Source organism: Bos indicus, chromosome 18 (assembly GCF_029378745.1).
Source record: "Bos indicus isolate NIAB-ARS_2022 breed Sahiwal x Tharparkar chromosome 18, NIAB-ARS_B.indTharparkar_mat_pri_1.0, whole genome shotgun sequence".
In the NCBI taxonomy this organism is placed as follows: domain Eukaryota; kingdom Metazoa; phylum Chordata; class Mammalia; order Artiodactyla; family Bovidae; genus Bos; species Bos indicus.
In genome coordinates this window covers 45,602,567-45,628,351 of record NC_091777.1, presented here as the reverse complement: position 1 = coordinate 45,628,351, position 25,785 = coordinate 45,602,567, and the positions used below count along the sequence as shown (strand labels likewise).

The window sequence follows — 25,785 nt, the reverse complement described above, 5'->3', positions numbered from 1 at the left end:
GCCACTTCTCCCCACCATCATCCAAGACCTCCTGCCTCACATTATCCCCTCAGCACACAGACACTGGTAACACTGAGCAAAGCTGCAGTTATTTTATTAGAGTCAACCTGATAAAGGCCATATCAGCGGGGAAAGGTGTCTAGATTCCAACTTCAGCTGAGAAGGAAAAAGGGCAGGAAGATCCAGTGCAGATGAGGCATCACTTGCAAAGACTATGTCAACAAAGAGAGCATACTGAGTATGGCTCAGAAAATGGAATTCACCACCGAGGACACTGAATGTTTGATGCAATCCGTACTCAAGTTGATGGAAGCCTGGAAGGGAGTAGGAGGAGAGGGACAGGATCTGAGCACACAGCCAGGCTATCCTGTCTCCCCAGGATCATGTCACCCTTCACCCTCAGGGATTCAGCCCCATCCCCAGTAAGAACCTCTGTCCACAGACCCACCATTGAAGGGGGCTGCCATCAGGCACCAGGGGTAAGGTGGCTCCCTAAGAGCCCAGGCACAGGTGTCAGGATGGAGACAGAGTCACCAGCCACACCAGGGAGAGGAGGAGATGACAAGGGTTAGCAGGGCACAGCCAGGGTTGGTCCTGATGGAGGAGCAAAGTGCTGGTATCTAGGTTTGGGTCACATATTCTCCACCTGATCCTCTTCTGTCAGATGTGCTGGGTGGACGAAATATACATGCAGGTATTGTAAACAACCCCATGTGCCCTGTGACCTCCTATTAGTGCATGAAACTTTGGTTCTTGAAAACCTCTCATTTTGAACAATTAACAATTTGAGAAAAATAAGCTGAGAGACTATTCACAATCTCCAATACTGTGTGACAAGAACAAGAAAGAAGAGCTAGGCCATTAGGAGATACATCGCTAGCCCAAGTGAGCAGCCGCAGGTACCTAGAAGCCTCCTCAGGAGTCTCAGGCACCAAAACACCACAGTGGAAAATCTGGCTTGTAGACACAGAGACCATGTCAGTGGAAATGGGGGTCTGAGCCAGAGCAATGGCCAATTGAGTGGGCACAAGATGAAGTGAATTGGCGATAAGTCATAAACCTTACAAACCCAGAGAATCTCATCCTGGAAAGAGACTCTTAAGGCAGGGGCTCCTTTTCAATATTCCTTAAATAGAGCTGACATGACTCCTACACATGTGTATATTAAATGGTTGGTTTCCTGCCAAAGATTAAAATTCTAGTCCTCCAATGCTAGCATCTCTCACACTAGAAAAAAAAAATCACACAAGTCAACACACTTGGCATATTACATTGATATCAGTCCCCTACTCGGTGTGAGTTAATTGGCATGATATGAACAGGTTTGGTAGCGGGATGCTGGATGTGCAGGTGGATTGTGCTTGCATATTATAGGTGATGCACACTGGAGCAAAGGTTTTATTGTGCTTTGTTCATAGGTCTTCTCTGTCTCATATCCCATGACAGCATGATCTATTACCATGTGGCACATTACACTATGCCGCCTGTGAATTCTCAGGGCGGGGGTTAAGGAGGGGTAAATTATCATGAGTAGCAGATCCAAAACCTTGTCATCAAATCCCGCCTCATCATAGCAATCCTGGATTTTTCCTAGAGCTGCTTTTTCCTCATCGGTAGCAGCAACAAAATCAAGTGTTGTATTCAACAACGTTTTGCTTCCAAGGATCAGTGTGCCAAACACTCCATAAAACACAGGGCAGGCTTCCGCTGAAGGCACAACAGAAAACACCTCATCAACAGGATCGCCATGTCAGAAGGTTCCTGTTTCCCCACCACTTGACAGGAACTTACACATCCAAAACTTCCAAACTCACTTCCCTCAGAGACCTGCCCTCTCCCTGGACTGCTTACATCCCAGACAGAAAACCTTCTCTATGAGGCACTCCCAGCAGAGGGAGCAGCAAGAGGGGCTGGGTCTGGAGACCCCTCTACCCTTGACCACTGCCCTCAAGATCATCAGCCTGCTTCTCTTTTTCCATTAAGCAACACTAACCTGAAGGAACTATCCCCAAGGGTGTGCATGGCTAATGACCCTTCCTGCTCCACACCATCCCCTCTACAAAGAATGAAAGCCTAAGGCAGTCTGTGCAGGACTCCTGGGCACTGATCAAACAGCTGCCCTCTGAATCTGACCCTAGAAGCAGCTCGGACAGGACTGGGGAAGATGCAGTGAAACGGCATCAGGCAAGGATTAGAAGGGCCCCTCGGTCCCTCCTTCCTACTCTCACTTGTCTGGAAGATCAGCTCTCTGGTCACCATCAAGGCCAGCACAAGCAGTGCTCCCTTCATCATGGCGGCGGCTGGAGTGCGCTGCTCAGGACAGGGTATCTATTGCTTTATACACCACTAGCTCCCCAAGCCCAGCCCACATCTCTCCCAGGAGGACCACAGGCCTGTGGCCAGGCACCTGGCACAGGTGGCTCCCTGGGGCCTCGGGGTGTTTACAGTGGGAAGCATTTCCTGCTCTGAGAGCAGAGCTCATGGAGAAAATGTGGAAGTACCTTTGCCAAAGATCAAGTTGAGTTGACATTTCCAAGCGATTCTATTTGGAGCCAAGTGCTCTGTTGTCCCAGCCCCAACCATCATTCGTTTTCCTAGCAACCTTCCCCCAACCTATCCTGGCCCTGAGGTCAGCACTCTCCCAAACTAGCAGATAGAATCACAGGAGGGCCAAGGACAGATCTACACTACTCTCAGGAAGAAAAAAGGTCATTGAGAATCCTTCCTTTTCCCCCCAGGTTTAAGTTCTGGAGATAAGAGTGTGGAGCTGGGCCTTACTGAAGCCCAAATATCTAAACAGCTGAGGACTGGTGGACAGCAGCTTTGGGCTCCAAATCATTCCAACCTGAGAACTCGCAGGACGTGAGGCCATGTGAGTTTCATCAGGCACTGGTAATTCTGTAGTTTTGGATCACACCACCAGCTTTCCTCAGGCCGTTAAGGGAACAAGCTCCTGAGCAGCCTTGCCCCTTCTCCTGGCTTTCCTTCCTCCTCCACAGTGAGCCTGGTCTCGGGATGTGCTTGCAATGTGCAGTCTATCCAGGAACATCAGGGAGAAGCTGTGGGGTTTGGGGCTCTGCTCCTGGGGCACAGACTCTGAGGTCTACAGCCCTAAAGGACACTGGGGACGGGAGTTCTAAGGCCTAGAGAGCTGAGTCCACCAGAGGTGGCACTCTGTGTGTGAAACCTCTCTCAAAAGTCAAACTCAACCTTTCAGGCTAGGAAAGCAGTTTGTTGGCTCAAACGAGATGAGATGGTCCTTAAAAACTCTTGAAGGAAGTCTGAGAAAGCTCCCAACAGCCAAACTGGAAACAGTTTGAGAAACAAAATAAATAACAGAGTATTAGATGATAACCCAAAGCATAAATTAATACCTCTGAGTCCATACTGACATATGAATGATCAAATAAACAGAGACTCTCCTGGTGGTCCAGTGGTTAAGAACCCACCATTCAAGGGAGTGGACACTGGTTCAAGCCCTGGTCAGGGAACTAAGAATCCACATGCCCTGGGACAACTAAAACCTTCACACACCAACTAGAGAGAACATGCTCAGCAAACAGAAGGTCCTTGTGCCAAAACATAGAACCAACACAGCAAGACAAAGACCCAGCACCCCAAACTAACCTGAAGTGATGTGGGAGAGGAGACAACCATTCCTTACAGAAACATCCCAAATAACAGACAGAAATCATCCGCTCCAGGAGGGTTAACTGACAGCCCTTCCCCGCCCAAGTGTGGGCTAGACAGAGTAGCTTATTTTCAAAGAGAAGAGGTGGGGAGGGGGAAAACAGTGCAGAAACCTGGCAAACGCAACGTAATCAACTAATCAAGGCTGATATCCCCAGTGGTAAGACACACAGCTGTCATGTGTACCCCGAGTGAGGAAACAGGAAGGGCAATTCACCTGTGTGGTGTCTTCCTCAAAACCCAAAGTCTGAACCACACTCGACATTATGAGTACAGGAGCCAAAGTAAGCTTTTGGCAGTCCCTAAGCATCCCTGATCAATCCTCCTCAAGACTGTGAAGGCCACGACAGACCAGGAGAGAATGAGTAATCCACAGAGCAGAAGACACTGGAGACACATGACAATGAATGCAGCATGTGTAGGTTATGGACTGGATGCTGGGACCCAAAGAGACATTAATGGACAACCTGGTAAACTACAAATAGCGGGTGAGGTTTAGTTAGTAGTAATGCTCCAATGTTGTTTCTCACTGTGAGAAATACTTGCAACTTTTAAAATTTTATTTTAAAAACAACATGCATTAGAAAAAAGCTACATGCACTGCATTCCTCCATTGACCTTGCCCAGCTCTTCACCATGATGTCACCAAAAGTCCCCATGATCCAGAGATGTCTCAGAGGAACCTGTAGCACCCTCAGAAGGGCACTGGGCTTGATCCATTGCAGCCACCTCTGTTACTCACCACCCCAGGCCCTGACTCCTCTCCTCACAGAGCTGCAGAGGGCACTGGGGGCAGTGTCTTCAGAAGGATAGGAGGCATGGGATGCATGGGCAGGGGTCCCACCACATGGAAGTCCTGTCGCCAAAGACAAAGAGCCAGCATGTGCAGCCTGGGCCTTGGGGTGTTCACCTTCTTGCCCAGGAACCTCTGAGACACATCTGCAGCCCCCTGAGCCCCTTGTGGGGTAACCTTCAGAGGGGTGACCCCCAGGCAAAGGAGCCATGGCAAGGATGGGCTCCACTAGGCCAACTGTCACTGCAGCTCAGTACTTAGTGCCTCTTTGCCAAGAGCAGTTACCGGATGTGAATCCTATATGCCATACGGTTCCGACTGCTGTCACACACCTTGCAACCCAACTTCAGATCAGGTTTTCAGCAAACCAGACTCCACCACAGGTGGCTCAGAGAAATGTCAGCCAGGTGCCTCAAGTGAGAAAATACCTGATTCTGATTTACCAAGTGTTTTAAACCTTTACCTTATTAATTTAATCCCAGGCAATGTTCATAAGCACATCTATAGTAAATAGAACTAAAAATATTATTGTTTATTGACTCCAGAGAAATGGAATATTTCTGCTATTATTCTAACAAACATTGTGCAACATCCACCGAATGCTGGGCCCTCTCCTAGTCCTGGATATGCAGCAGCACACAGCATAGCTCTCGCTCTCCTGTAGCTCTTCATCATCTAAGAGGGAGGGAAAGACAGTGACCCCAAGGGAAAAGGCACTGTGGGTGAAGATGAAGCAGGGGAAGAAGACAGAGGGCTGTCAGGGGAAGATGGAGGCAGGACACTTTGATAGGCAGGCTCAATAGTGTGGGGAAATTTGTGCCCTATGATACTTGAAGACACCTGAAGATGAGGAAATGAATCTTGCAGCCACTAGAGGAAGAGCCTTCCAGGCCAGGAAGGCGCCATGTTCAGAGTCCCTGCTGCAGGAGCACACTTAGGTCAAGAAGCAGACAGGAGGCACTGAGGGAGGAGAGAAAGCAGGGATAAGTTCACAGAGGCAGCAACAGTGCAGGGCTGGTTGTGCAACTGGCCCAGAGATTGGGCCTAGAAGGGGCCTCACTTTTCCTCAAGTGGGAGCTCTGGAGAGGAGATAGTGGGAACAGCACACTCAAGAGTACAAAGAGGCTTCTAAAATGGATTGACCTAGAGACTGCCATAAGTAAGTGAAGTAAGTCAGACAGAGAAGCAGAAACATCCTATGACATCTTTTTATATGTGGAATCTAAAAAGACACAATATATAAATGAACTAATTTAGAAAACAGGAACTGACTCACAGATTTAGAGAATGACCTATGGTTGACCAGGGCAAGGATGGGGAGAAGAGATAGAAAGTTCAGGATGAACAGGTCCACACTGCTGTATTTACAATGGACAACCAACAAGGAACAACTGTATAGCACAGGGAAATCTGCTAAATGTTTTGTAAGTGCCTAGATGAGAGGGGAGTTTGTGAAAGAATGGATACATGTGTATATATAGCTGAGGCCCTTTGTTGTCCAGCAGAAACTATCATAAAATTGTTAATGGGCTAGACTCTATAGAAAAGGAAAAGTCAAAGAAAAAAAAAAAGAAGCTGCAGAAAATATTTCTGTGTAGAATGAGGTCCTATCAAAGTTACCAGGTGGCAGGCATAGGTCAAGAGAAAACTAGAAACTTTTTTTTTAAACTTTACAATATTGTATTAGTTTTGCCAAATATCAAAATGAATCCGCCACAGGTATACATGTGTTCCCCATCCTGAACCCTCCTCCCTCCTCCCTCCCCATCCCATCCCTCTGGGTCGTCCCAGTGCACCAGCCCCAAGCATCCAGTATCGTGCATCGAACCTGGACTGGCAACTCGTTTCATACATATTATACATGTTTCAATGCCATTCTCCCAAATCTTCCCACCCTCTCCCTCTCCAACAGAGTCCATAAGACTGTTCTATACATCAGTGTCTCTTTTGCTGTCTCGTACACAGGGTTATTGTTACCATCTTTCTAAATTCCATATATATGCGTTAGTATACTGTATTGGTGTTTTTCTTTCTGGCTTACTTCACTCTGTATAACAGGCTCCAGTTTGATCCACCTCATTAGAACTGATTCAAATGTATTCTTTTTAATGGCTGAGTAATACTCCATTGTGTATATGTACCACAGCTTTCTTATCCAGTCATCTGCTGATGGACATCTAGGTTGCTTCCATGTCCTGGCTATTATAAACAGTGCTGCGATGAACATTGGGGTACATGTGTCTCTTTCCCTTCTGGTTTCGTCAGTGTGTATGCCCAGCAGTGGGATTGCTGGATCATAAGGCAGTTCTATTTCCAGTTTTTTAAGGAATCTCCACACTGTTCTCCATAGTGGCTGTACTAGTTTGCATTCCCACCAACAGTGTAAGAGAGTTCCCTTTTCTCCACACCCTCTACAGCATTTATTGTTTGTAGACTTTTGGATTGCAGCCATTCTGGCTGGCATGAAATGGTACCTCATAGTGGTTTTGATTTGCATTTCTCTGATAATGAGTGATGTTGAGCCATCTGTTTGTTAGCCATCTGTTTGTTAGCCATCTGTATGTCTTCTTTGGAGAAATGTCTATTTAGTTCTTTGGCCCATTTTTTGATTGGGTCGTTTATTTTTCTGGAGTTGAGCTGTAGGAGTTGCTTGTATATTTTTGAGATTAGTTGTTTGTCCATTGCTTCATTTGCTATTATTTTCTCCCATTCTGAAGGCTGCCTTTTCACCTTGCTAATAGTTTCCTTTGTTGTGCAGAAGCTTTTAAGTTTAATTAGGTCCCATTTGTTTATTTTTGCTTTTATTTCCAATATTCTGGGAGGTGGGTCATAGAGGATCCTGCTGTGATGTATGTCAGAGAGTGGAAAACTAGAAACTTCTGGGCCAGCACATATAAGAGACTTCAGAGCTCCAGAAATGGATTCTGGTAAGTGGCCTAACATAAGCTACTGACAAGATCAAGGACACAGTGGTAACAGCAGGGCAGGGCAAGAGCCACCAGAGAGCCTCACCGGGGGCTCAAGGCTTGAGCTCTTGCCTGCCTGGCACTTTCTCCCTGTGAGACCATTCCTAAGCATGGAGCTTCCTGAAAACCCATAAAGTCCACACCAGCCTGTCTTCAAGGTCATGTGTTGTTCTAGGAAGCTGTCATTGGCCATTACTCAGGAGGCCTGGTTGGGGAGCATTTTTGCCCTTTTTCGTCAACCAGGGGATTTTCGGTTGTTAATATTCCTGAGTCGGCTGCCCCTCCCACAGACCCCTCAGGGGGCAGGGGGCTGAGCCAGTGCCCTCTGTGGACTCAAGGACTAGCATCTTGCCAACACACACAGCTCCTCCTATGCAGCCCCGGGCAACTTCAGGCTGTGGCCTGGCAGAATCTCCTGAAAAAAGGAAGCATGCAACACAGGACCCCTGGGGTGAGGACAAGCACAGGCATAAAAGGGCTCCAGGAGCATAGGGAGCACCTGCCACCGGCACCATGACGCAGGCTGGAGCTCTCCTGCTGCTCTGCGCTGCCTTGCTCCTCATCGCAGGCAGAAGTGAATGGCTGCGACCTGGGCTCCCCAAGGGTTCTGACACCTTCCCAGGGCAGGATTGAGCATGTCGGGAGTGGGAAGGGAATAGGGTGTTCTGATGAGTGCCTTATAGGGAGGGTCCCCATATCTTTCTGTTTCAGAGTTTGATGACCTCTGTCCAGCCTTGAGGGACACTGTTGACCTGTACATATCGGGAAGCCATGAGGCCTATGTTGAACAAGTTGAAAAGTATAACCAAAACTCTGATGTACTGGAAACTGCCAATACACTAAAGAGCTGTACTGATGAGAAGTTGACACCACAGGATAAGCAGGATGCTATCAATGTGCTGGTGGGTCAGGCTGTGTGTGGATGTGCCTGTGGGGCCTGTATGTGGGCAAGGCTGTCAGGGGTCTGCTCAGGGCATTGGGAAGTGGGGGGCATTATTTCCTCTCCACCCTGGCCCTTCCCCAGGAAGCTGGGAGCAAAAAGATCCTCATGAATGAGGTGGTAGAGGATGTGGCCGACACCCACAGTGTGGGAAAGGATCCTGCAGGAAAACTCAGTCCAGCCCTGGAGTTCTTGAGCTGGCCCTGACTGCTCAGCTCTGCCTGGTCACAGGCCTGGGACCCTCCAGGCCCTCCTGACTCTGTGGCACCACCTGCCTTTGAAGTTAGGGCCTCAGCTCTGGCCTCCCTGACTCCCGCCTCTCCAGCACAGAAACTTGACTCTGCTGCAATCCATTCACATTGAGTCCTTCCCTTCTCCAAACATCAGTTCTTTCCTTTAGTCCCTTAACCCTACTAAACCCCACATTTCTCCTTGTTCCCTGGACATCAAATGGCCATTCCTGCCACACATCCCCCAAGAGGCAGCTGCTTCCAAACTGCCCTCCTGCCCTCCCCAGGCCTGAGATGCTCAGAGTCAAGAGTCAGGATCAGTCCTCTCTCTGCTGCCCTAGAGGTGGTGGGAACAAGCTGCTGTTTCAGTTCTAAGCATCCAAGGGCCAGAGGGAGGAAGCAGACAGGGATCATCCCAGGAGTCACTCCAGAGCTCTGTCAGGTGGTCCTCAGCAGTGTCCCCCATTCTATCCCAGAAGACTGCCCTCAGGCCTCCAGGGAAACCCCACAATCTCTGTTCTATTGAAGGAAAACTCCCTGGGACATATCCACCTTTACCTGCTCACAACCAGAAGCCTCCCTCCAAAAAAGCCTGCAGGCCCCTCCCCTGTGCAGCTTCACATCTCATCCAACCCTGAGGCCCCACAAGATTTCTGCACCTCCTCTTACATAATAAAATATACTCAAGTTCTCTCTGCTGATGAAGCTGTTCCTTCCAAGAACCCAAGGAAGCCACTCGCCTGATAGCTAAGTAGTGTTAATAACCTGCCACATCCAGGTGTCTGGTTATAGAGGATTCCAGCAATAAAAAGCCTTGCAGTTCACAGTAAAGTGCTTACTCACTGGAGATTTGGCTTTGGTTGTTTGTGTGGGGGTGGGGGGACACGGCCGCAGTGGAGACCACCAGTGTGCCTTCCCACTGCAGCTGGATTTCAGTGCTGTCAGAGGCTTCTCCACAAATTCAGTACATGAGGGTAGGGTTGGTGATCATTATATCAGTCAGAGTGTCTGATCACTTAGGTCATGAGCATCACTGAGGGGGTAGGAGTAATCATCCTTGTCTTACAAGGGAGAATCTGAGGCTCGGAGGAGGTAAAGCATCTGCTGAAGAGACACAGCTTCCCCCACTCGTCCATGCTGGGGAGACGAGCTCAGCTAACTCACCCTGTGACTGTGCACATATTACAGTCCTTCTTTGGGCTTCTGGTTCCTATTTACAAAATCTAACTACCTCCAGTCTCCAAGGCTGAGGTGAGACCAAAGGAAAATAATGAGTGAGAAGGAGCCCCTATCCTAAGCGCCTGACATGAGATGAAGAACAACAGGTCAAGGTCCACACGCTAAACTCCGTCACTCCTTAGGCCTGTTTATCCCAAATCCAAACCCCAAGTTGTGGACTCAGTTGCTTCCAAATAAACACACTAAGTTGGGTCTCAAACTCAGAGTGGACATCCAGGGGCCTGGGGCTTCTTACTCCTCCTGTTTCTCTGCTGCCTGCACATGAAACTGGCCCCATGCTCACACTGTCTCATTCCTCTTCACCTGACCTTCCTAAGAGCTTCTTCCCACCCGACAGCTCCCCTCCAGAAAAGAGTCTGCTAGGCTTATCCGACAGGACTGGGTCTAGGTCAGGGAATCTCTAAGGTCCTCACGGTGAGGAGGCTTAGGACAGGTCCTGAAGGTGATCCAGAGCTGCTGCTTCTCCCTGTGGAGGGGGCCCTGAGGCACGTGGGGGAGGTCTCCTTGCCCAGAGTGATACCGGTCCCTTGCCTCTGCCCAGCACTCCACCCCTACCAGCGTCTGGCTAGGGGCTCTTCTAAGATAGAGACCTGCCTCTGTGGGAGCTAAGGTGAGCAGGTGTGAGCAGGTTCTGGGGCAGGGACCCTTCTCATTATCTGACACAGGATGTATATTCCATCCCACCTCCACCCAACTGATATAAAAGCTCCAGGCCTTCTGAAAGGACATTTGCCCTCAGATGAGTTAGCTGCTTCTTACAATGTCTTCAATATAGACTCACCCTGCTCTGCAGTGACCATACAGGTGTGATAAGGACCCATCCAAAGATGCAGCAGAAATGGGTGAAGGGGAGTTGGTCCTCCTGGGAGGGACAGTCTGTCTTCTGGCTCTTGCTCAGCTGCACAGAGCTCCCTGGGGCTGCTGGGGAGACACCTCCATATTGCCCACTGCTCCCTCCCCTCTCCCTGCCTTCCTCCAAATTACAGCACCTCCGCTGGATCATAGAAAAAGCAAGAGAGTTCCAGAAAAACATCTATTTCTGCTTTATTGACTATGCCAAAGCCTTTGACTCTGTGGATCACAATAAACTGTGGAAAATTCTGAAAGAGATGGGAATACCAGACCACCTGATCTGCCTCTTGAGAAATTTGTATGCAGGTCAGGAAGCAACAGTTAGAACTGGACATGGAACAACAGACTGGTTCCAAATAAGAAAAGGAGTTCGTCAAGGCTGTATATTGTCACCCTCCTTATTTAACTTATATGCAGAGTACATCATGATAAACGCTGGACTGGAAGAAACACAAGCTGGAATCAAGATTGCTGGGAGAAATATCAATAACCTCAGATATGCAGATGACACCACCCTTATGGCAGAAAGTGAAGAGGAACTCAAAAGCCTCTTGATGAAAGTGAAAGTGGAGAGTGAAAAAGTTGGCTTAAAGCTCAACATTCAGAAAATGAAGATCATGGCATCCGGTCCCACCACTTCATGGGAAATAGATGGGGAAACAGTGGAAACAGTGTCAGACTTTATTTTTCTGGGCTCCAAAATCACTACAGATGGTCACTGCAGCCATGAAATTAAAAGACGCTTATTCCTTGGAAGGAAAGTTATGACCAACCTGGATAGCATATTCAAAAGCAGAGACATTATTTTGCCAACAAAGGTCCGTCTAGTCAAGGCTATGGTTTTTCCAGTGGTCATGTATGGGTGTGAGAGTTGGACTGTGAAGAAGGCTGAGCGCCGAAGAATTGATGCTTTTGAACTGTGGTGTTGGAGAAGACTCTTGAGAGTCCCTTGGACTGCAAGGAGATCCAGCCAGTCCATTCTGAAGGAGATCAGCCCTGGGATTTCTTTGGAAGGAATGATGCTAAAGCTGAAACTCCAGTACTTTGGCCACTTCATGTGAAGAGCTGACTCATTGGAAAAGACTCTGATGCTGGGAGGGATTGGGGGCAGGAGGAGAAGGGGACGACAGAGGACGAGATGGCTGGATGGCATCACTGACTCGATGGATGTGAGTCTGAATGAACTCCGGGAGTTGGTGATGGACAAGGAGGCCTGGTGTGCTGCGATTCATGGGGTCACAAAGAGTCGGACACGACTGAGCGACTGATCTGATCTATCTAATCTGGGGTTAGTAGAAAAGGCAGCATCTTATTTCTCCCAAATCCTTTTCTGTCTGATATTGAAACCTCAGAGAGGTGGGAAGGTAAATGTCAAAAACTTGTGGCGTTTGATCTCTGATTCTCACATGAATCTCCCTCTGAGATCATAGAAGCCCCACCTCGCTGCCACCTAAGCCAACCTGAGTTCACCTGCAGCTGTGGGATAATCCCCTACTGCAGACACTCCCCTCTTCAAACATCTGCATCTCCCCTACCTGCTTGGTGGATTTCTCCAGCACCTGGGATCTTGTTGAACCACCGGCAGGCTCAGTTGAAAGTGTGGGGATTCATGCCCACAGGGCAACCCTCAGACACTACAGACCCCAGCTTCCTTGACTGCTGGTGGGTCTCCTCAGAGGTGAGCTCCACACTCTCTCTCAAGGCACCCAATGGCGTAGGGCCCCACCTGCCCACTTCCTTGGCCTTTCTCACTTTGGTGTTCACTGTCCTTAGTTCCTCTCTTAAGCACCTGATATCAGCTCCCTAATTACCTACCTGCCCCCAAGTTCCTATGTATGGGTCTCCTTTGTTGGGAACACAAAGTCTTCTAGTGTCCTATGTCCATCTGCCTGATCAGGAAGGACAAGAATTCAAGAGGAGGATGCTCAGTGAAGGCAGCAGGAGGAAGGCAGAGAGATACCATAGTTGACGCTTCAGAGGCATCGCCACCCTACACAGAGAACAGGAACCTGGGTTGGGGAGGAAGGTGCTCTTGACCATTTATTTCTCTATGGACCTGGCACTGAGGGATTCAAACTGTCCTGACAGTGTGCTGAGGGTGCACCCTGATCCCAGCCCATAGGAATCCATGGAGGAGTCCAGGCAGAAGCACACATTGCCCCACTGATCAAGCCCTGGTGCCAGATACTCAGAGAGAGATGGGAGCAAGCTCTGGGTGCCAGGACAGAGGCAACAGGATTGAGATAAGTCTCCAACAAGGAAAATTCCAAAACTGAGCAATACGAGACAACAATAATGCAATAAAAAGCTGCATGGATACACGCGCTGCTTCATTGTTACCATTTAACCTGTTAATTTCTATTCAATTCCTTTTTCAAAATATTGTATAACACTGACTACTCTTCTAAAGCTATGACATACCTACCCTCATCCTTAGGCTAGCCATGCTCATGGACTCAGAATACAGGATACCCATCCAGGGCTTGAAAACCAGGCACCTGAAGGGGTTCACATAGTAGGGTCAGATGTTCTATGTGCCCCAAGAGGGTACCAAGGAAGGCACACAGTTCAGCAGATCCTGAGGGGTGTTCTGCACAGGAAAGAGTTGACAGAAACACAACTTCTACTCTGAAGGCTACCATAGAAAACACATGGATGTATTTGTCATGTCCATTCCCAGATTACTGAGATAACTGCAAGCTCACTACTTGGATAGACAAACAGGCCTCACTTGTAAAGCCTGAAGAGCTGCACACAGGCCCATGTATGTGGGCAGCCGGGGCACAGAAACCAGCATGGTCAACACAGCACAGCCAGGTGAAGAGGCCCTGCTGATGACAGCAGGACAAGCCCAGATTCACATCATCACTGCTTCCACCACAAAGCTAGCTCTGAGCAGACACACAGGACTGATCCAGACTCAGGAGCATCTTCCACACTAAATCCATGTGGGGAGAGCCCATCCTACACTGTTTCAGGTGAGGTGTGGAAGGAATAATAAGAAAATCACAGTAATGCCTACATGGCTTTGGTCTAGTTGTCCAGGAGAAAAAAATTAAAGCAATGCCCAAGATTATTGAGGCAAGTCAGAACTAAGAGCAACCCTGATGGGACTTCTGTGCTGGTCCAGGTTAATAATCCACCTTCAAATGGGACACAGGTTGATCCCTGGTCTGCGAACTTGATGATATACACCATGGGGCAAATAAAACCTATTTGCCACACTAGAGAGAAGCCTGTGGGCCACAATGAAACCCCACAAGCTGCCACAGCAAAGATCCCGCATGCCACAACCCAAAGAGCTAAAAATAAATACATAGATAATTAGACAGATTTTTAAAGGGGGGGAGGGGAGAGAAACCCTGAAAAAGGCCAAAGGGAGTAAGTCAATGCAGGATGCAGACTGGTGATCAAAGTCTAGGTAGACTTTGCACAACAGTGTGATATGGTGCACAGATGCGTGGTGTGAAATGTGCTCACTGCATAAGCACGGGCCTAGAAAATATTCTACCTCTAAACTGACTGCTTTGGAGTAGAAAATAAAATGTCAAAAATAAATTTCTCTTTCTCCTCTCCTTCTCAGAATGCCATGAGGAAAGAAAGACAGTAGTGGGATTTAGGAGTATGACCCCACAATAACAGAGAAAACAGTATAAACTTACCCCCAGATGATGGAATATAACACATCCTCAGAGCAGAGAAAGCACAGAAAGACGTGGTGACTCCAGGCAGAGAAAGACATGGATCATAAATCAGACAGAACCCATTTTTCCTACACAATTCCAAAAAGCGCTGGGTTTCAGAGGCACTGGGAAGTGCAGTTGTTATTGGTGTTCAGTCACTCAGGCTTCCCTGTCCTTCACCATCTCCCAGAGCTTGCTCAAACTCATGTCCATTGAGTCAGTGACACCATCCAACCATCTCGTCCTCTGTCATCCCCTTCTCCTCCTGCCTTCAATCTTTCCCAGTATCAGGGTCTTTTCTAAACAGTATAAACTTATCCCCAGATGATGGAGTAAAGCACATTCTCAGAGCAAAAAAAGCACAGAAAGACATGGTGACTCTAGGCAGAGAAAGACATGTGTAATAAACCAGAGCCCATTTTTCCTACGTAATTCCAAAGAGTTTTAGGCTTCAGAGGCACTGGGCAGTGCAGTGGGTAACGGTAAATAAAGTTGCACAGCTGAAAAGAGGCATTAGTGTGAAACTTCTATGTAGAATCATTGAATTCTCTAATCTCACTTCCCCGCCTCTTTCATTCACAGAACATTTGCATTCAGCTCTACATCCCCCAAGAGGAAGTAAGAGAACCAGTGCGATTTAATAGTTAAGAATAGGGACCCTGGAGTTACACTTCATGGTTCAAAACTGATTTCATTTGAAATATAAGTAATTTGAATGGCATCACTGCAATCTAGAAGATAACACAGAAGTGCCTTCAAATTTTTAAAGCAAGTTTAGAATTTCATCCCTAGGAACTTCAAATATGTAAGAATCCAAAAAATTCACCTTTCTTGTATGAGTAAGCAGACCCAGGCCAAGTTCAGTAACATGTAGAGACTAAAAGAAAAAATGAGTGATCATCTTTCCTGGTGAATAAAAAAAAAAGTTTTATAATACTAAACAGCTATTTGTGATTATTTTTAAAAAGCTGGACAAAATGGGAATAAAAGAGGTCTTTGTAAGCATGATAGTCATTTAAAAACAAAACACACAAAAACAACATATTTGATGGTGAAATGTTACAAGCACTGCATTTAAAATAAGAAACAGGGTAATGATGTTTGAATCACTACTTCTACTAAACACTGTACTATATTTACTAAGTAATACAGTAAGACAAGAGAGTCTGCTATCAGTGAAGTAGAAAATAGCTTAAGAATTAAGAATATCAAACTTCCCTGGTATTCCAGGGGTTGGGAGTCTCCCTGCCAATGCACGGAGATTCAGGGGTGTTCCCTGGGCTGCAAAAATTCCACATACTGTGGACAACTAAGCTCGTGTGCCACAACAACTGATCCCAAACTCCAGAGCCCACAAGCCACAACTAATGGCCCATGCGCCACAACTATTGAAGCCCACACACCCTACAACTGACACAAAAATTAATGGTGTAAGATTGAATGCCAATCCTCCGAAAATTAAGAAGGCAAAGATGTCCACTTTCATGATTTTTCTGGAACATTTTACTGGCAGTTCTGACCAGCGAAGCAAAAGAGTAAGAAAGAAATACACACTGAAAAGGAGGAGGTGAAAGTGTATGTAAAATATCAAAACACATAGAAAAGAAATTGAAAAACATCAACATTCATTAAGCCTTTCAGTACAATAGTAGTAAAAGAAAACTTCCTCAATCTAATAAAAAGCATCAAAAATAACAAGGAAGACTTCAGCTAACACTGCATTTAATGATCAAAGACTGAATTTTTCCTCTTAAGATTAAGGATAAGGCAAAAAGACCTATCCTTTCTATTTCTACACAACATTGGACTGTAAGCTCTTGGAGGTGCAATAAGGCAAGAAAAATTAAAAATGAAGTACAGTTGGAAGGGAAGAAATCAAACTCTCTTCGTTCATAGAAAACATTAAATATACAGAGTAAATTATAATATACAGAGAAAATCCAAAGGAATCTACAAAATCACCATTATGCATATAAGTGAGCTGAACATATTTGAAAAATACAAGTCAATATATAAAAATCAAGTATTGGATTCTATAAAAAATATATTCCAATACTTAATTCCAATATATAAAAATCAACAATTGGAAATTAAAATAAAATATCTTCCATAATGGTTTCCCAGGTGGCTCAGCAGTAAAGAATTTGCCTGCCAGTGCAGAGATACTGGAGAGACCAGTCCCATCCCTGGGTCTGGGAGATCCCCTGGAGGAAAACAGCAACCCACTCCAGTATTCTTCCTGGAGAATTCCATGGGCAGAGGAGCCTGGTAAGCTACAGTCCATAGGGTCCCAAAGAGCTAGATACCACTTAGTGACTAAAACAACATCATCCATAATACATATAAAATCATAAAATATTGTGGTTCAGTTCAGTTCAGTCACTCAGTCGTGTCCAACTTTTTGTGATCCCATGGACTACAGCACACCAGGCCTCCCTGTCCATCACCAGCTCCCGGAGTTTAGTCAAACTCATGTCCATTGAGTTGGTGAGGCCATCCAACCATCTCATCCTCTGTCGTCCCCTTCTCCTCCTGCCCCCAATCCCTCCCAGCATCAGGGTCTTTTCAAATGAGTCAGTTCTTTGAATCAGGTGGCCAAAGTACTGGAGTTTCAGCTTCAGCATCAGTCCTTCCAATGAATATCCAGGATTGATTTCCTTTTGGATGGACTGGTTGGATCTCCTTGCAGTCCAAGGAACTCTCAAGAGTCTTCTCCAACCCCACAGTTCAGAGGCATCAATTCTTCTGCGCTCAGCTTTCTTTATAGTCCAACTCTCACATCCATACACAACTACTGGAAAAACCATAGCCTTGACTAGACGGACCTTTGTTGGCAAAGTAATGTCTCTGCTTTTTAATATGCTGTCTAGGCTGGTCATAACTTTTCTTCCAAAGTAGGGAATTAATAAAATATGTTTAAGATGTGTAAAATGGGAACTATAAAATATTAATTTCTCAGAGAAATAAAAGTCATAAATAAATGGAGACATATACCATGATTCTATATTGAAGGACTTAATATTATTAAAATTTCAATTCTATTGATCTTCAGTTTCAACACAATCCTGATTCAAATGCCAGCAAGAAGTTTGTACAAAGTAACAAACTGATTCTAAAATGTATATAGAGAATAATGTAAGCAAGATGGTTTCATAGGAGATCCCACTCTCTATCCCCACAATGAAAACAGCAATTGGACAGACAGATGTGAGTAAAACAGCTCTGATAGAGTTCAAGAGTCCACTTAAGAAGCTACATCAACACAGCAGTGCAAAGTAAGATGAGGGAAAGCTGTGCAGGAAACCAACAGCCAGCACAACCACTGAATCTGCCCACAGCTCTTGCCACAGAGGGTCCCATAGGTTTAAAGTTCTCAGACTCCTGGTGCTGAGTCCTTCCACCCTCCCAAACAGGAGCCATGACAGCTAGTGCCTCCCTAGAACTCAGCACAGCTATCATACATGCAGCAAAGCTAGTCCTGGCCCTGAAGCCAGGCATGCACATGCCACCAGCTCTGACCTCAGCAACTGAATTTGTGCCTGTGATCATCCACAGATTCTAACAACAAGCCCTGACCTTGCCATGATGCATACACCACTGCCCTGTGCATTCACCTACAGCCCCACAGCTGAGCCTGTGTATACTCCTGGCACTAGTGATCATCACTACCTTCCCTATTTTCCTATTGCTGAACCCAGAGACACTGCTGAGAACCATTACAGTTATGTTTCTATACACTAACAATGAAAACCCCAAAGGGAAATTAAGGAAAGATAAAATACAGGAATAGAATGAATCACAGAAGGGAAAGAGTTATACAGTAAGAACTGCAAAACATTGATTAAAAACTTAAAAAAGACACAAATAAGTAGAACTATAACTCACTTTCATGAATTGGAAGACTAATACTGTTAAAATATTCATACTATGGAAAATGATATAAACAGTCAACACAGTTCCTATCTAAATCTTATTAGGATTTAGGTACATTTTTTTTTTTAACAGAACTAGAAAAAATGATCCTAAAAATCATATGCAATCACAAAGAACCCTGAACAGCCAAAACAATCTTGAGAAAATAAAAACAAAGCTGGAGACACCACATCTCCTCATTTCAAAACATATTACAAAGCTGCAGTAATTAAAACATTATGATACTGACAAGCAGCATATAGACCAGTGGCAAAGAATAGAACCCAGAAAACACACACACACGTACGTGTGTGCACGCACACACACACACACGAGTCAACTGATCTTGAACAAGGATGCCAGGAATGCACAATGGGGAAAAATGATCTCTTCCATAAATGGTGCTGTGAACCACTGCATATATAGATGAAAAACAATGAAATTTGATATTTATCTTAAACCACACACACAAAACAATTCAAAATAGATTAAAGATTGAAACACAATGCCTGAAACTGTAAAATTATTAGAAGGAAACATAGGAGGACAACTGTATGATGTCAGTTTTGGCAATGATTTCTTGGATATTACACCTAATGCATAGGCAACAAAAGCAAAAGTAGACAAGCGGGACAACATAAAACAAAAAGCTTCTGTATAGCAAAGGAAACCATAGATAGAGTGACAGTGTCACATATAAAATGGGAAAATATCTTCAAACCACATATCTGATAAGAAATATACAAAATATAAAAGGAATTCCTATGCCTCCATACCAAAAAAAACAGTATCACAATTAAAAATAAGCATTGGACCTGAACAGACAATTCTCCAAAGAAGATATAAAAATGGCAAACAGGTATATAAAATGTGCTCAATATCAATAATTATCAGGTAAATACAAAATAAAACCACACTGAGATATCACCTCATACCTACTATGAAGGCCATTTCTTAAAAAAGACATGTACTGGCATGAATGTTGAGAAATTGAGAACATATGCTGGTACAGCCATTATGGATAACAGCATGGAGGGTACCCCAAAATTGAAAAATACAATTGCCATATGATCCAGTGCTCCACTTCTGGGTATTTATCTAAAAGAATTAAACTCAAGATCTCAAATAAATATTGCACTCCCAGGTTCACTGTAGCATTATTCACAAAGGCCAAGACATGGGAATAAGCCAAATATCCATCAATAGATATGTAGGTTAAGAAAATGAGGTAAATACACATATATATACACAGTGGAATATCGTTCAGTCTTTTAAAAGAAGGAAATTTACTATATACAACAACATGGATGAACCTTATGGGTATTTTTGCTACTGAAATAAGCCAGTCACGGAAAGATGAAAACTGCAGTCCCACTTACATCAGGTAGTATCTAAAGTAGTTAAGCCCAGGAATTCCCTGGCGGTCTTTATCGAGAGATAGTTAGGACTCCATCTCTCCTTTCCAAGGGCCCAGGTTCAATTCTTAACTAATTTCTTAGTTACCTGTTGGGGAACTAAGATCTCACAAGCTGCATGGTATGGGCAAGTAATAAAAAAAAAAATTTTTTTTTAAAGCATTTATTACTAAAAAAAATTTAACTATTTAAATCCACAGAAAGCAGAATGGCAGTTACCAAGGGCTGAAAGTAGTTGGAAAATGGAAATTTCTATGCAAAACTGCTAGAGAACTACTGTACAATAGTGTGCTTCTAGTTAACAATACTTAAAAAGTCATTAGAAATGTAGATTTCCTGGGGAAAATGTTAGGGCAACTGGGACACTGACACAACAGCTATAAATTGTGATTGTCCCGCTCAGAGGAAAATAAAGGAGTTTCATTTTTCTTTGCCCATTTGGGATACTGCTTATAATTTTGCTGCCTGGCATACTACTGTGTCTGTGTTTTCTAAAGCGTGGTTTCCTAGGTGAGAGTTCACTTAGCTAATGACAATACTTGAGCCCAGGATGCCAGCATGATGCCTGCAGCTGTGTCTCCCTTTTGCCATTGAAAGAAATTTAATCCGCCTGATTGAGTAGGCTGTCTTCGTTGTTTAGTCATAAGCATCAGTTCAGTTCAGTTCAGTCGCTCAGTCGTGTCCGACTCTTCGCTTCCATGAATCTCAGCACGCCAGGCCTCCCTGTCCATCACCAACTCCCGGAGTTCACTCAGATTCACGTCCATCGAGTCAATGATGCCATTCAGCCATCTCATCCTCTGTTGTCCCCTTCTCCTCTTGCCCCCAATCCCTCCCAGCATCAGAGTCTTTTCCAATGAGTCAACTCTTCACATGAGGTGGCCAAAGTACTGGAGTTTCAGCTTCAGCATCATTTCCTCCAAAGAAATCCCAGGGCTGATCTCCTTCAGAATGGACTGGTTGGATCTCCTTGCAGTCCAAGGGACTCTCAAGAGTCTTCTCCAACACCACAGTTCATAGAGCTGAGCAAGTCAGAGAACGAAAGACTGAACACATACTATATGGTCAATAGACATTTTAATAAAGGAGCCATTGTTGGAGGTGTTCTTGAAAGCCACCAACTTCCTCCAATCTATTTTCCTTGTAACAGCAGTGACCTCAGCGGCGCTTCTATGACTGTATGTTTATGACTCATATAAGCGTATATATATTTAATAAAAATCTAAATAAAGAACCAAAAAGTAGGGTGCAGTCCTAAGATGGCAGAGGAATAGGACAGGGAGATCACTTTCTCCCCAACAAATTCATCAAAAGATTATTTGAACTGAGCAAATACCACAAAACAACTTCTGAATGCTGGCGGAGAACACCAGGACACCAGGCACCCAGAAAGGCAGCCCGTTGTTGTGAAAAGGAGGTAGGACAAAATACAAAAGATAAAAAGAGAGACAAAAGAGTTAGGGATGGATACCCATCCTGGGGAGGGAGTCTTAAAAGAGGAGTTTCCAAACACCAGGAAACCCTCTCACTGGCGGGTCTGTGGAGAGTTTTGGAATCTCAGAGGGCAACATATCTGGGAGGAAAATAAATGAATAAATAAAACCCACAGATTATGCACCTAATGGCAACTCCCAGCGGAGAAGTAACCTAGACGCTCACGTCCATCACCAGCAAGCAGGGACTGAACGGGGAGGGGCAGGCAGAATTACTTAGGGTAAGGACCGCGCCTGGATGTCCTGAGGGCAATCTGAGGGAGCTAACGTGATATAGCAACCCAAACCGTGGGATAGCCAGAGAGGGGGGAAAAAATTGAGAAAAGAGAGAGAGAGAGAGAGAGAGAGAGAGAGAACTTTCCCCCGAAAAGCTTTAACCTAAGACACTGCCAGCCCGCTCACAAAACAAAGGACTGAGAAAATACCAGAGGAGAGTTAGCCAGCTGTGGACTGGCCCATCTCCCGCTGGAGGCAGGGAGGCAGGCTGCAGCAGCCAGGCCTGCAAAGGGGCAAACTCGGCCCCAGAGACAGCATCCCCTACCAAGCTGCGAAGAGGCTTCCATTTGCTAATCCACTCGTCCTGGGTCCTGGATGGTTGACAGCCACGGGGAGGGTCACAGCCAGAGATTAGCTCTCCAGAGGAGACACACGGCACACCCGCTGTGCACCCAGGAAACCAAGCGGCTGGGACGAGGGAGGTGATAAGATGCACTGTACCTGGGGAGAGTGCACTCGCCAAACACCTGGTCGCCTGAGCTGCTCAGACGTGGGAAGGGCACAAAACGCAGGCCCAACAGAGTCTGTGCCTTTGTGGAGTACCCAGGAACCTGAACAGCATAGATCTGGGAAGTACATGCAAGCCAGGGACCTCTTTAAACAGTTCCCCAGGAAAGCAACCTGGAGCCTGAGCAGTGTAGACCAAGAAAGCACACAAGCTGTGAGAGGGGGCAAACCCAGTGTGGCTGAGACACTATGAGCACTCCCCACACATGCCAGTGATATTTGTTTGCAGTGTTCCTCCCTCCCCGCAGCACAGTTGAACAAGTGAGCTGAAATAAATGACCACCTTCACCCCCTTGTGTCAGGGCAGAGGTTAGATACTGAAGAGACTTGCAAACAGAGGAAGCCAAAATAAACAAAGAAAAGGAAACGGCTTCTCTGGTGGCTCAGAGGGTAAAGCGTCTGCCTGCAATGCAGGAGACCTGGGTTCAATCCCTGGGTCAGGAAGATCCCCTGGAGAAGGAAATGGCAACCCACTCCAGTACTCTTGCCTGGAAAATCCCATGGACAGAGAAGCCTGGTAGACTACAGTCCATGGGATCGCAAAGAGTCGGACACGACTGAGCGACTTCACTTTCACGTTCACTTGGAACAACAGGTGTTACAGATTAAAACCTTGTAGTTAGCACTGGCTACATTGGAAGGGACCTATAGACCTTGAGAAGAAGTATAAGGTGGAACAAGGAACTATCTGAAACTGAACTGACCACATACTGCCCTCAACAGCTCCAGAGAAATTCCTAGATATATTTTACTATTATCATTTTTTAATTTTTTAAATGTTTTTTATTTTTAAGTTCTTTATTACTCCTTTAATTTTCATTTTTAAAACCTACTATTACCTGGGGGGAAAAGACCTTATTTTTAAAGCAAATTTCATATTTTTATATAACTTTTGCAATTTTTTTTAATATTGTATTTTTGAGAGTCTAACCACTACTCTAGATTCTTAATCTTTGCTTTTTGGTATTTGTTATCAATTCTGTACCTTTAAGAATCCAATCTTCAGTACCAATTTTTACTTAGGAGTGTGATTACTGGCTTGATTGCCCTATCCCCTTTGACTCAGCTTTTTCTCCCCCAGATCACCTCTATCTCCTCCCTCCCCCTTCTCTTCTCTACTTACCGCTGTGAATCTTTTTGGGTGTTCCGGGCCATGGAGAAAACTTAGGGAACTGATCACAGGCTAGACTGGTCTCTCTCCTTTTGACTCCCCCTCCTCTCCTCCGGGTCACCTCTATCTCCTTCCTTCCTCTTCTCTTCTCTATGGAACTCCGTGAACCCCTCTGAGTGTTTCAGACTGTGGAGAGAAAATAGGGAAATGATTACTGGCTAGACTGCTCTCTCCCCTTTTGACTCCTCCCCTTCTCTTCCTGGTCACCTCTATCTCCCTCCTCCCTCTTCTCTTCTCCATGTAACTCTGTGAACCTCTCTGGGTGTCTCTCACTGTGGAGAATCTTTTCACCATTAACCAAGATGTTTTATCATCGGTGCTGTATGGATGGAGAAGTTTTGAGGCTTTTATAAGAAAAAGACTGAAAGCCAGAGGCAGGAGGCCTAAATCCAAAACTTGAGAACACCAGAAAACTCCTGACTCCAAGGACCACTAATTGACAAAAGTTTATCCAAAAGCCTCCATAAGCTCCACCCAAGAGCCAACAAGTTCCAGAGCAAGACATACCAAGCTAATTCTCCAACAAAGCAGGAACATAACCCTGAACACAAAAATGCAGGTGGCCAACAGTCACACCAAACCCATAGACACCTCAAAACTCACTACTGGACACTTTATTGCACTCCAGAGAGAAGAGATCCGGGTCCACCCACCAGAACACTGGCACAAGCTTCCCTAACCAGGAAACCTTGACAAGCCACTCATCCAAGCACACCCATATGGAGGAACCTCCACAATAAAGAGGAACCACAAACCTCCAGCATTCAGAAAGGGCACCCCAAACACAGCAACCTAAACAAGATGAAAAGGCAGAGAAATATCCAGCAGGTAAAGGAACATTATAAAAGTCTACCAAACCAAACAAAAGAGGAGGAGATAGGGAGTCTAACTGAAAAAGAATTCACAATAATGATAGTAAAAATGATCCAAAAATTTGAAAACAAAATGGAGTTACAGATAAATAGTCTGGAGACAGGATTCAGAAGATGCAAGAAAAGTTTAACAAGGATCTAGAAGATTTAAAAAAGAGTCAATCAATAATGAATAATGCAATAAATGAGATGAAAAGCTCTCTAGAGGGAACCAACAGTAGAATAGCCCATGCAGAAGATAGGATAAGTGAGATGGAATATAGAATGGTGGAAATAAATGAAGCAGAGAGGAAAAAAGAAAAAAGAATTAAAATAAATGAGGAAAACCTCAGAGACCGCTGGGACAATGTGAAACACCCCAACATTTGAATCCTAGGAGTCCCAGAAGAAAAAGACAAAAAGAAAGGCCATGAGAAAATACTTGAGGAGATAATAGTTGAAAACTTCCCTAAAATGGGGAAGGAAATAGCCACCCAAGTCCAAGAAACCCAGAGAGTCCCAAACAGGATAAATCCAAGGCGAAACACCCCAAGACACATATTAATCAAATTAATGAATATCAAACACAAAGAACAAATATTAAAAGCAGCAAGGGGAAAATAACAAATAACCCACAAGGGGATCCCCATAAGGATAACAGCTGATCTATCAATAAGAAACTCTTCAAACCAGAAGGGAATGGCAGGACATACTTAAAGTGCTGAAAGAGAAAAGCCTACAACCCAGATTACTATACCCAGCAAGGATCTCACTCAAATATGACAGAGAAATCAAAAGCTTTATAGACAAACAAAAGCTCAGAGAATTCAGCACAACCAAACCAGCATTTCAACAAATGCTAAAGTATCTTCTCTAGACAGGAATCACAGAAAAGGTGTATAAACTTGAAACCAAAACAATAAAGTAAATGGCAATGGGATCATACTTATCAATAATTACCTTAAATTTAAATGGGTTGAATGCCCCAATCAAAAGACAAAGACTGGCTGAACGGATACAAAAACAAAACCCCTATATATGCTATCTACAAGAGACCCACCTCAAACATAGAGACACATACAGATTGAAAGTGAAGGGCTGGAAAAAGATATTTCACACAAATGGAGACCAAAAGAAAGCAGGAGTAGCAATACTCATATCAGATATAATAGACTTTGAAATAAAGCCCGTGAAAAGAGACAAAAAAGGACATCACATAATGATCAAAGGATCAATCCAAGAAGAAGATATAATAATTATAGATATATATGCACCCAACATAGGAGCACCACAATACGTAAGGCAAACGCTAACAAGTATGAAAGGGGAAATTACAGTAACACCATAATAGTGGGAGACTTTAATACTCCACTCACACCTATGGATAGATCAACTAAACAGAAAATTAGCAAGGAAACACAAACTTTAAATGATACAATGGACTGGTGCTGCTGCTGCTGCTAAGGCACATCAGTCATGTCCGACTCTGTGCGACCCCATAGATGGCGGCCTACCAGGCTCCTCTGTCCCTGGGATTCTCCAGGCAAGAACACTGGAGGGGGTTGCCATTTAAACCTAATTGATATCTATAGGACATTTTATCCTAAAACAATGAATTTCACGTTTTTCTCAAGTGCACATGAACCTTTTCTGGGGTACATCACATCCTGGGCCATTAATCTAGCCTTGGTAAATTCAAAAGAAAATTGAAATCATCTCAAGCATCTTTTCTGATCACATGTGGTAAGATTAGATGTCAACTACAGG

General features: G+C 45.0%; 1 protein-coding gene across 1 annotated transcript; it reads right to left on the bottom strand.

Annotated features, from left to right (window-relative positions):
• Nucleotides 1-245: 245 nt before the first annotated feature.
• LOC109571690 (major allergen I polypeptide chain 2-like) lies at nt 246-2,292 on the bottom strand. The gene is made up of 3 exons (XM_019978213.2): nt 2,229-2,292; nt 1,475-1,707; nt 246-314 (listed from the first exon to the last, which is right to left on the bottom strand). Exons 1-3 carry the CDS (start codon nt 2,290-2,292, stop codon nt 246-248), a joined length of 366 nt encoding a protein of 121 aa, XP_019833772.2.
• Between the last annotated feature and the right edge of the window lie 23,493 nt (nt 2,293-25,785).

Excerpts from the sequence above, each read along its gene's own strand:
- LOC109571690 (XM_019978213.2), bottom strand. The coding sequence starts at position 2,292 with ATGATGAAGGGAGCACTGCTTGTGCTGGCCTTGATGGTGACCAGAGAG. Across the intron at positions 1,708-2,228 it reads AGAGCTGATCTTCCAGACAA|CGGAAGCCTGCCCTGTGTTT; the intron begins GTGAGAGTAGGA and ends TTGTGCCTTCAG. Across the intron at positions 315-1,474 it reads GAATTCACAGGCGGCATAGT|GCTTCCATCAACTTGAGTAC; the intron begins GTAATGTGCCAC and ends ACTCCCTTCCAG.